At 44.8% G+C, this 12,307-nt stretch overlaps 2 protein-coding genes across 2 annotated transcripts in view; both read right to left on the bottom strand.

Moving 5' to 3' along the window:
* Positions 1 to 5,515, bottom strand: part of FAM71F2 (family with sequence similarity 71 member F2) — a 12,438-nt gene extending 6,923 nt beyond the window's left edge. The window contains 3 exon segments of the mRNA XM_023528896.1: positions 1,376 to 1,625; positions 2,441 to 2,653; positions 5,133 to 5,515. Coding sequence (XP_023384664.1) covers positions 1,376 to 1,625; positions 2,441 to 2,653; positions 5,133 to 5,284 — 615 coding nt within the window. The 5' untranslated portion in view covers positions 5,285 to 5,515.
* A 3,073-nt stretch (positions 5,516 to 8,588) lies between these two features.
* HILPDA (hypoxia inducible lipid droplet associated) lies at positions 8,589 to 9,507 on the bottom strand. The gene is given in 2 exon segments (XM_023528895.1): positions 8,589 to 9,293; positions 9,296 to 9,507. Coding segments are annotated over 2 exon segments (189 nt in total). The 5' UTR covers positions 9,447 to 9,507; the 3' UTR covers positions 8,589 to 9,255.
* Positions 9,508 to 12,307: the final 2,800 nt, after the last annotated feature.

Raw genomic sequence — 12,307 nt, 5'->3', positions numbered from 1 at the left:
GGGCCCCTGGCAGGGCTCTCTCTGATGGGCTGCTGTGGCTACTCTTCCCAGAACACCACATCTGAACATTAAGAACCAGAGCAGCAGAACTGTAAAAGCTGACTTTCAAAATCAGTGATGGCGTACCTCAAGCACATAACTTAAATGAGAAGAGGAAAGAATTTTAGAGTCTGAAAGCTGAAGATTTTAGGCAAATCATATATCAAGAATTTCCTTCCTGTGCTTCTACCCTAAGTGGGTCCCGGGAAAGCCTTCTGGGTGTCAAAAGGGAAAAAAAAGAAAGCCTTAAATAAACTGATTGGGGAAAGTAAATCTTTGGGGGAAGTATTTACAAACACTTGTGATTAAAAGGTGAAAATCTTTATGTATATAAAAAGCTTTATTTTATAAATCAATATAAAAAAACACAAGGCTGCCAATAGAAAAATGACCGAAGAACACAACAGACAGTGCAAAAAGAAATAAAAATGTAACTGTTCAATCTCATTGAAAATCAGAGAGATGCCACTTTCAACCTATCATTATCAGAAAATTTATTTAAATTTATACCTCTCAATTGTGATAAGGGTACCGTGATATGGTTACATATTATTGGAGAGAGTATAACGTGGTATGAAATTTTCAGAAATAACCTAGCAATATGTAGCAAGAATCTTAGAAATGTTTATACTCTTTGAATTCTACTTCTAAAATTTTATTGAGAAAACAATCAAAACTGTGGACAGTACATATAAATGCTGGTTTTATTTAGCATTATTTACAATAATGAAAAGTCAGAAACAACTCTAAATGTTATGAGGGGAATGGTGAAGTAAATTTTAATTCGTTCATATAACTGAATAGCATAAAATTATCAAAATGATGTGTACAAAGAGCTTTTAAAAGAAATGGAAAAATGCTTATGATATAATCTAAACTGAAAAAAAGGAACATTCAGAAATGTGTATATATTTTATGTCCTCATACATATAAATTAAAAATTATCTTAAAAATAAAGAGTAGAAGGAAAAATGCCAAAATGTTCCAAGAGATTGCTCCGGGCTAAAAAGAAACAGGGGTCATTTTTCTGTAGTTTTCTGATTTTGTTCAGTGAGGATTGTTCCTTTATAATACTGGGAAAAAAAAAAAACCAGCAATAAAAAATAAAACAATTTTTAAGTAAGTTGTTTATAGTTTTTTTTAAGGAAATTAATTTGCTTTTATGTTCGTAGACCTCGACTTGGTGTGTGTATTACTGACCCTTGAAAATGAAGTCTGCTCATCTGCCCATGACATTAGACTTTAATATCCACCAACCCTTCTGAGGTGCTCTACCTCCGATGCCCCTGCCCCCTGGCCCTGACTCCATAGATCTCGGTGAGAGGGCCTCACTTACTATTGTTTCGGTGGAGCTGCAGGACATCTTGGGCACCAGGCAGTGAGTGAACTGAATTCTTGGGTCTTTGGTGGTGATGGACAGACCTTTCTGCAGAATTTTCACCAAGCGGATCCAGAATTGAAATACGGCCTCTGGGTGTTTTTCGTGGAGCCTCAGGTAGTAGATCTTTTCGGTCACTGTCCTAACCCTCAGGATGCGTTGGAGCCGGTCATAGATTTGTAGCTCTACATACTTCAAGGGGAGAATCCTGGACACAATCAGGAAATTCCCATAGTGGAAGAGCCCAGGATTTGAATCAACCTTTCTAGTGCCTACTAGAGCTTGGTTTGACCTCACCTGGCTGCCACCTCTGCTTGGGGGATGCCCACAGGAGGGAGCATGTGATCTGAGGAGGGAATCATCACTAAGTTGACTCTGCTCTGATTTTCAAGGCCTTAGTTATTTAGGAATCTGCCCACATTGATAATAAAAGCTGATAGTTGGAGTATAATACCTCACTGAACCCTCACAAAAATTCTTTGATGGAGGAAAGATAAGTATCACTAATTCCATTTTATAGATTTTGAAACTGAGGCTCAGAGAAGCTAAGTGATTTGCCTAAGTTTAGATCTTCTTAAGTAGGAACCAGAAATAAGGTTTTCTGACTCCATTTCCAGGTCCCCTTCTCCCTGTATCCTGACTGTGTTGAAAGAGTGAAGAGAAGAATGGATGTCTCCTATACATCTAGGGTTTTTTTCAATCACAAAACTTTATAATCTCATTTGACTTTCATACCCCTCATCTTGAAAAAAAAAAAAAAAAATCTAAGTCTATATTGACCAAAAAATAAATAAATAAGTGGAAGCCAAGATTCTCAAAAACTAGACTGAAACAGGGACTGGTGCTCTAACCACAGTGCCAAGCACAGTGTTTGGTACATATAGATGCAAAACAAATATTTGTTAAATGAATGAATGAGATTCTACGTAGTTTATACACTAAACAACACGGTCCCGCCTAGCTGCAAAACAAAGCAGTTGGTCATCCCTCCCCTTCTGGTCCCTCCCTGAAGCCTTTCTTTACCTGCTGAGGTTGATGACTGGGGCACAACCAGGTGTGCTCCAGGTGGAAAACTGACCCTGGGGCCAGGTGACATTGGCCATCAGGAGGACGTTGGGGAGTGGCAATGAGGGCACAGAGGAGGTCACGCCAAGGATCACCGTCGTCAACCCTTCATAGACATCCATCCAGTTCCCGGGCTTAGCGACCTAGAAGTCAGCCCCAGGTATGTGGGTCAGAGAAGCAGAAGACAAAGGTAAAAGGATACAGGTGCTAGAAAATGGCACTTCCACTTGGTGACAAGCCTGGAGCACCTGAGCTTCTCACAAGTGTGCAGGACACTGGGCTGGCCATGACCTGCATCCATCCTTGGTGTGGGTCTCCCCAAATAGACAAGGTCATTGGCAATAGAAACACTATTTCTTCTTCATGTCCTAAGCATTATTTAACTTTAAAAGGATGTACTGGTTAAAAAAAAAAAAAAGAAAAAGAAAGAAAGAAAGAAAAGAAGAAAGAAAGAAAAAAAAAACTGAGAGGCATTGAATTTTATTCCTTTATCCTAGGGTAGAAGCCAGCACAGATTTCTAATGGTCTGGAAGGGAGATTGTGAGAAGAAAGTTCCAGAAGGGGAGGAGAGTGAGGAAAGAGCTGTTGAAAGGGGAAGACCTAAGCAGCTCAGCTAGAGGGAAGTTTGGGGAGCTTCTTCTAAGATGACGGAGGGCCCAGCCCATTGCTGGGTCTTGAATGTTCTCTTGCAATGCCTGGGGCTGTGGCAAGACAGGGAGACTAGATGCCTGGCACTGGGGCACAATGTCTCAGCTAACACACCCCCGCCTCACTATCCAGGGTGGATAGAGAAGCACCTGTAAGGAACTACAGAGACCAAGGTAAGGAACATCTGACGGGTGACCCCTATGTCACTGAGACCAGAGGGCTTTCTCCCAATGTTCTAAACTTTGTCAGACCATCGGGACCATTTCACAGCCTATGATGGGACTGGGGACACAGGGAAAGCCCCAGGAATGACTGAAATTTAAGTTCCCACTAATCTGACCAGATGATGCTTCAAAAAAAGTGAATTTTTATTTTGAAAAAAGAAAGTGACATTTCTTGGAGCCCATGTTGTGTAATGAAACTCATATCCACTACAAAACAGAGGAAGTGCTAAACGCATGCTTGTGGGTGATACTGCTTGGAGGCGATGGTGGTGATGGTGATGCTGAGGAGAGGGGAGAGAGAGAGCAACCTAACTATGTGGGTTGGATCATTTCAAGTCAACTTTAAGTCTGCCATGGGTCAGCTTAAGCAGGCGGGCTTCCCTCACCCGGCACAGTCTGAGTTTCCTTGGTGTTCATCCAAAGAATCTAAATAGTCTCAACATCAGGCTGAAGAGAACAAACATCTTAAGAGAATAAACCTGTTGCCAAAACATCACACCCAAATAGAAATGACTAGAATTTGGTATTCCAGGTCTGGATTACCATGTTACTGCTCCTTCTTCACTGAGAGTGTGTTAGGAATGAGCAAACCCTATGGGTTGCCAGCTGAGCACCCCACCAGGCAGCTCCCTGAAGAAGCGCAGGGACCATGGAGCGCCCAGAGCCATGAAGCAGCTCTCTGAAATCTGGGGGGCTTCATCAGAGAGCAACTTGCTGCTCTGTGACAAGATCTCCTGATTACACCCAAAACCATCTCAAATTGTTCCCACTCTCTCTCCTCTAAGTCCAAAAGGCTTTTAACCCCATCACATGGATTCGTGACTGCAGACTTTCCCTGTGCATTCCAGCCTCTTGCCTTCACCCAGGTACTTGCAGTCCCTCTGCCTGGACTGTCTTTCCCTGCTCTTACACTAACCAACATCTCAGCAATACCTCAAAGAATGGCTTAAGGCCCCACCTTCTGGGAAGCCTGCTTCAACTGTCTAAGTTCAGAGAGAGTGCTGTGAGCTCCCTGAGCCCTGCTTTCTGTGCTCATGCTTTGGTCCAAACCATTCTTAGACGGTTACTCTTTTATAACATGCTCTTGAAACCTAAAAATTCATAAGCTTCTTAGCCAGAGACCCTATCTGACCTCTCTTTGCCTCTCCTGCCCCACGCACAGCTCAGTTATGTCACACCTGCAAAGGAGCACAGGTGCACAGGTTCCGGCCAGACCACTAGCGGGAGGTGGGCAGCACCTCAGGAAGATGTCACGTGTATTGAAATGATGGCCCAACACTCTCAGTGGATCCATGTTTCCCAGGCCACAAATGCTAACTCCCATTGGTCATATCACCACCTTTTGGGGATGGTAGAATCTGGGCAATTTATCCAAGGGTCTTGCTCTCAAAAATGTCTATTTCTAATCTATCCCAGAGAGAGGAGGTGGGATTTCAGAAAAGGAATTCTGACAGTCACCTTCATCCCCTCCAACCAGGCATTTTGGACTAGTGGCCCCAGGAGGGTACCTATGGACCCCTCCTAAAGAGTAAGCTACTCTCTCCCTTTGCAGGGTATAATTCTATCTCCTTAAAGCTTATGGCCCACAGGGAGCCCCTTGATGCTGTAGGCACAAACAGGTGAACCTGAGACCCAGACTCTCCGGTTTCTCTAGCCAGAGTGGATTTCTCCCTCCGTCCCCCCACAGGGTTTCAAAAGGCCCTAACACTTTTGAACCAACCCCAGGAACAGACTTTGGAAAGGGAAAGAGAGCTGGCTCCGAGCTGCCAAAGGGTACCTGGATAAAGTTGCTTTCAAACACTGCCGAGTCAGAGAACAAGTTGAATTCTGGAGAATGAATCAGTTTACAAAGAAGGCCATCTTCCACCCCAAGTTCCACTCCAGGGCCTGGTTCCCTGACCTCAGGTGGGAGGCCCCTAATTTTACTCATTGGTTCTTAGGAAGAATGGGCTGGGGAACATCTCTGGGGCTCCACGTAGACCCAGCCCAACTCCAAGGTGTTGGTGTGACCACTGGCCCCCCGGCCTCCACAGCTCCACCTCCCCTCCTGACTGATGGGCTGTCCAGGCTGGGGAGGGCCCACCGGCTCACAATGGCAGGAGTGACATCAAGGAAGGTGATGGCAACAACAGGAAAGGAAAAAAAGAAGAAGAAAGAAAGGATTAGAGAGTTAGAGAGGAGCAAAGCTTTTCTCTTCCTTTTCTACTCTCTAAAAACCAGCAGGTATGAAGCCTATTTCATTTTTTCACTCAATCTCACCCATAAACATTAAGAAAATGACTCTCCCAAGGTTATGCCGAGACAGCACTGAGCTGGCTAGAAGAGCAAGGAAGGCTCTTGGGATATCCACAGCCTTCGATCTTCCCCCTCACAGTGAAGCCTCTCGCAAATTGTCTCTGTGTGACTTGTGCCCACATAAGAAATACCTTGGGGGTGAAAGGGCTCATTATTGACATATTTTGTTATGCTGCATTTTGAAGGATCCTGGAAAAAGAAAATCATGTTGAAGAAAGAGCTGAATACTGGGAATCAACAGCTGATTAGTTCAATGATATTGTTCAAGTCACTGAGTTTCCTTCTGCTTCCTCTGTAGTAAAATGAAAAGATGGCACCAGAGTTAAGGCCTCAAGCTAAAATCGATAGGGATTTAAAAATCATACTTGGAGTTTTTAAAGATGCTCTGCGTAGGTTCATCTCCATGTCCTTGCTTGCTGTTTGCTCCACTGGGAAACTCTTTCCTAACTTAGCCACCTATTAATTTTTAAAAATTCAGATCCTCTAAGAAGCTTTTCCTTAACATCCACCTCCTGCCCACAAATAACTTTGTACCCACTGTCCTGTACACATCTTTCTATAACAAAACAATGAAACATTATTTGTTTATATGCTTCTCCTCCTACATTCTTATGTATATTATCCGAGATAGTTATGAGATCTTAGTCGATGCCTGACACCAAGAAGGTACTGTAAGCAATGTGCCAGTCAGGATAGGCCAAGTTATGCTGCAGTAACAAAAGACCCCAAACCTTAACACAACAAAGGTTTATTTCTCTGCACGTTCATCAGGGATCAGTTGATCAGTAGGCTCCATAGCATGCCTACTCCAGGACCTACACTAATGGAACAGTTCCATTTGGAGCACTGCTGCTCACCACGGTGAAAGAAAAAGGGGTTTTAGAGGTTTTTCAACCAGTGTGTAAATGCTCCAACCAAGAATTGACATAAGTCACTTCTACTGACAACTCACTGGCCAGAACTAATTCACGGCCTCGTCTAACTGCAAACCTGTCAAGAAGTGCAATTCTATCACATGCCTGGAAGGCAAGGGCAGAACTATTTGGAGTAAATTAACAACTACCATTAATGACCTTCTAATCAATAATCATTCAGCTCACCATCCCTCCTACAGGTGGAATACATTCACTACACCTTCCCCAAAGGAGACAACACAAGAATTCTCTTTAGCCACATCAAGTTCAAATTCAAGAACCTCTGAGTGATGCACAATAGTTGCTATATCAGTTTCAGATATGGCTTGAGGTGGAGATCTATAAATTAAAAAGACAAGCCATGTGCCCCCACATATCAAATATATAATGGTGGACAGGATAAATGTAATAAGGGAGGAAGAATGGGAGACACAGCATGCCAGTGATGATGCTATTCCACCAAGCAGGTATGATGGTCAAAGAGAATTCCATTGAATAGGCCCCATACTGCTTCCTGGGAGGGCATCCTTCAGTAACTGTTTTAAGCCACTGAGATTTTAGGGTTGTTGCTGCAGTGTAACCTAACAATGTGTCCTTGACTGGTAATGGAGATTGGAATCTAGGGGCCAGTGTTGCACATTTTAAAAAACTAAAAAACCCTAGTCTGTGCAACGTTGACTTATTTGGAAGGCAGCATAGAGATCTTACTGGAGGCTGGATGGCAACCCATGTTATAGAGTGGCAGAGTATTTGGTAAAACTGGAGAACTTAAGGTGCAGTTCTCCAGCTGAAAAGTTCAAAATACCTCAATTTAGTCAGACAAGCATCTGAATGAGGAAATATATCAAACTTAAATACATCTAGAAAAGGACAGCTTACTGGCACATGAAACTGCCTGAAATCAGAGATAAAAAAACCAACTACATTTTTGAGTACTATACTACCAAAAGATGAGTCACATAAGTCCAGCTGACCACAAATGACCAAAAACAGAAGGTTGGAAGTTGGAAATACTTGATAAACAGACATAAATACCAAAGGACAAGAAATAAAAGTGTCACCTAAACCTCTGGCTTCTAGGGTAGTGGCACTTAACACTCAGAAAGCAAAACTAGCTTGGCAGAGGACATCATGCTCCATTCTTACTCTTTGCAAAAATAAAGTTGCCATACAATGATATGCACACCAAGAGAGTGCAAATATACAGGCATACCTCATTTTATTGCACTTTGCAGATATCAAGTTTCATCAACAGTGAGGCAAGAGCCTCTTACCAGCAAAAAGATTACAATTGGATGAGAGCTCATTTTCTACCAATATTAAATGTTTTTTAGACAATGCTATTGCACTTAATAGACTACAGCATAGTGTAAGCATCTTTTACATGCACTGGGAAACCAAAAAAATTCATGTGATATTCATAATTGTGATATTGCAGTGGTCTGGAATCCAACCCGCTATATCTGAGGTACGCCTGTATTAACAAGCAGAGGAGTGAATATACTTCAGCATGCAGTAGGGAGTGGGGGAAGTGGTGGATATAAGAAAAAAAAAAAAAAACCTCTATTTTTATAGAAAGGGCAAGCTGCTTACATCTGGGAAAAATCAGAAACAATCTGTGAGGTATATACATTTTACTAGCTGATCTGGAGAACAATCGGAACTGAGTAGTGATTCTGGTGGATAAATAAGAGTACAGAAGAGAAAAGACAAGGCCTACTAGACTGACAGTCCTCTTTCCCCCAGAATGAAGGTGAGGGGGCTGAAAGCATAAATCATTTTTTTCTTTAGAGATGGACAGAGTCAAGAGAGGATTGTAATGGTCTCGACATAGGCTGGCAACCAGTAGATACAGGAGAGACACAAATGCTCCTGCTTCCAAATTCAGAGGTTCATTTGCCTCATGTTTTAAACACAGTGTTTTAAGCGCTTTCCGCTCCAAAGTTTTAAAATGTTAACCTCGGATCTACGAATTAAGACTGTTCCCTAACCACTAATTTCAAATGCAGAAGGCAACATGACACATAGTGGATATATATCAACTTTATTTCATTAGAAAAATTCACTTAAGCCACATGGTGGCTATGTCTATGTCTCAAGCAGGCATTGTCATCCCACTGCCAATACATACACATATACACTATGTTGGAGGAAGGACTTAAAAATATAAAACGAAGAGAACTGGACACTGAATATTCTTATCTTCCCCCTCCCTAAGGCCAACCCATACACCTCAATTCTTACCCACACCCAGAGGAGCTCAGGTGAAAAAGAAGCCGAACACCAAAGAAACTGAACATAAGACACTCAAGTCCAAAAGAACTCTTGGCAGATGTTTAGGAAGTACGGCTAAAAACACCATCATCTCCCAACGGCTGAAGATGCACAGAGCCTTCTTCTAAAAAGATGTCAGAGCCACCACCATGCCAAGGACAGCAAAGAGTACAACAGACTCTGGGGAAAAGAGTGAGATCACTCCATCCATCCCACAGCCACAGACAACCCAGTCACACATGTGTTCTAAACAGGCTCTTTTCCCCAGCAAGAAGCATCCAGATGGAGGGGGATCTTCAAGGTCTAGTAATAGTTCTGGTAACACTGATGCTGATTTCGCCTGCCCAGGAACTGGGATACCTGGTTGGACAGGGTTAGGCCAGTGTTCCAAGGTTATAGCCGGTGGAGGGAGGTCTTATCACACCCTTCTGGATGGATGTTTTGGAAGGCCCTTGGGGGCTCTATGCTGGCTAGTTGACCTCTGGTGGTCCAAGAGCTCCAGGCCGATGGGCTCTCCAGTAAGCCCTCCACTAACTCCACAAGTCTGACGAAGATGGAGAGCAGGGTCAGCACCACACCTAAGAGATAGAGGTTCAATATATGCTTCATGGCTGAAATGATCCCACTTTGTAGAACAGCAGAGCTGCCTTCTCCCTCTGGCAGGACTCTGGATCCTGAGGAAAGACAGGCAAGGTTAGTCTACAGCCTTTGGGATATGCATGATCTGGCCCTGACCCTTCTGTCTCCCCATAAAGCTAAGGGAGACGCCAGCCAGCCAGGGAGGCAGGGATGCCTGGATGTTCTTCCACAGAAGCTCAAGTATATTTACATTGTAAACCCCATGGCTGCAGAGCCAGTCTTGCTTCTTGGACTAATTCAATAGCATGCCTTAAAACTTTTACTTTTCTTTTTTTTAAGTAAAATTTACTTCTCCTGCCAGGTGCAATGCACAATCGATCCCTATACCACAGTCCAGGGACCAGAAACCTTCCCGAAGTAAAGACCAAGTCCTTTGGGGATTGAGGATATAAGAACGTGGCCTTGAGAAAGCAACTTGCCTGGAAGTCTCCCTCACATCTGTCAGGTTCCAGCTAATCAAACTTTTTGAAAGTCAAAATAATTCTAAGAGTCAAATCCATTAAGTTCACTTATTAATAAATATACTTTACCAACAATGCGTCAGGCACGCTCAAAGGTACTAGGGCCACATGGGGCCCTGTAGACATGAACCCTGTCCTCTTGGGGCTTACAGTCTAGAGGCGACAGGCAAGAAAACACAAACCCAACCAACACGCCAAGTGTTGTGACAGAAGTAGATACTAAAAACACCTGGGGGGTGCGGGGGGAAGGGCACGGCATGGACGCCTAACCCAGCACTGCCGAGCATGGAGTAGGTCACATGGATCCTGGTTAGGGCTATCCGTGGAGAAAGTAGGTCTGGGGCAGCTGAAGACGGACCCAGGTGGGGACGGATCGATGAGGAAGCTCCAGGAGGAGCAGCCACAGTCGGGGAAATAGGCGGCCCAACCCGCACGAAGCCCGGGGACCTGGGGAAGTCTAGGGGTCCGCTCACCTCCAGAAGGGCCGGGAGGGAGTGGCCCGCTCGCTGTAACAGCTGGTCGGTCGTACAGGAGTCGGGAAGAAAGTCAGTCAACGAGAGCGTGAAGTCACGATCCAGACGGCCACCAGGAGACAAGGCGAAGTGCTCAGCCAAGAACAAGAAACGCGGCCCACACTGCCCACTTATAGCCTCCGCTCTGCCACGCAGGTTGCGTACGCGCACGCGCACGCGGGCCCTCACGCACAAGCCCTGCCGCACGTCCGCGGCCCCGCCCCCGCTCCCAGGCCAGGGCGGCGGGGGGTCGGGGGCGGTACCCTGTGTTCCCAGCCAGAGCTGTTTCGAAAACCGCGCACCATGAGTTTCTGAGTCAGTGAGGTCGACAGTGGGATAACGCGTTGTGTGTTAACTTCGACTGCCTTTTCTTGCTGCAGGAAGTGTTGGAAGGGACCGGAAAGTTTCCCCCCTTCCCAAATCGGTGAAAAATACACCTGAGGTGCCCCAATCCAATCATACTGGATGGGATGAAATCCGGGCAGTGGAGGGTGGGCTCTTCACCAGAGATTTCAGCAAAGCACAGATTAGTCCCCACCCACCCCTCCCCAGTTTACTCCGTTCCAGAGACCGAAGAGCTGACTTCCTAGGGTTTCACTTCCTAGAGATAAAAATTCCAGACCCGCCCCCGTTCATGCAAAGTCCTGAGGTTTAATTTAACAAATTCTGATTTCTATGAGTTTGTTACGTTGTTTAAGGAAATGTGAAATACTCAACTGGCGCAGGTGTCTGCGCCTAACTACACATGGACGTCACTTTGCACTCATCCGGCTCCAGTTTCCTCATATAAAATGTGGCCCCTAGGATATTTTTAAGATGACTTCAGATTTAACCAAAGAGCTAGGAGGTCCCAGTCCAGCTGTATGACCAAATTTGGGGGCTAGGAAGCCTAAGAATCCCAACCCAAATAAATGTAGCCGTTCTGTCGTGAGAGCACCCAGTGACGGATCAGAAAGTAGAGTCATGGGGAGACACCGGGAATGGAGAGGCCCTAGGAAGGAACATCGATGCCGTGGAAGGGAAGGCTGTCGGTGGTTTCACAGCTTGTCTCCTGAGGAGAAGGGGAGAGGACCAAAGTTCAAGGGTAGGTGACTCTAGGCAGGTCCATTGAGCTCTAGGACTGGAGGTTACGCGTGTCAGGTTAAAAAGCCCCGGCTGGATGGTTGGGAACCCGGAATATCCCCGGGCTATCCTCCGACTCTGCGGTCTCGGCTGAAAAGGGACTGAACCAGCGGGAAGGGAGGAGCCAAATCCCAACTGCGACCTTTCCCCTACTTTCCGTGCTCCGTAGGGGGGAGGAGAGGCAGGACAAGAGAAAGTTGTAGATAGAGACGTGTTGGCAGGCAGGCACTTTGAAATTAATTTTTCTACTCAGCCCACAGGAATTTTTGGTTTTTTATTATACTAGAATTTTGTCCGTTTTTGTGCTGGACTCAGTGACTCTTTTCTCATACTGTTATTAGGCGAGGTTCAAGCTCTGAAATCACCACCAAGTGTCCCAAATGCTACCTCTTGCTAGCTGGGGACCTTGAGTGAATCCTTTAAGCTTTCTGTACTTTGGTTTCGACTGTTATATGGGATGATAACAGTCCTTACCTGGAAATTAAATGAGTAAATCCACATAAAGCACTGAGAAAGCACATAAACATTCGGTAAGTATTATCTCTGTCATCAACTACAGAACTCCCAATGAGGGACTTTGCTCATAACAGCCTATATGCAGTGAGTGGATGCAGGAAGTACACAATAACTCTTTGGGCTCTGCTTATTGTGAGTTGTAAATTTTTATTTTCACACAGCTCTGATGTAGAGATGGGCATCTCTCCCACAATTCCCTCTCTCCACCTCCCTCCCCTCC

The sequence above is a fragment of the Pteropus vampyrus genome, unplaced genomic scaffold (genome assembly GCF_000151845.1).
Source record: "Pteropus vampyrus isolate Shadow unplaced genomic scaffold, Pvam_2.0 Scaffold33, whole genome shotgun sequence".
Taxonomy (NCBI): Eukaryota; Metazoa; Chordata; class Mammalia; order Chiroptera; family Pteropodidae; genus Pteropus; species Pteropus vampyrus.
Note: the sequence above shows the minus strand (reverse complement) of the source record. Positions and strands in the feature narration are given on the sequence as shown.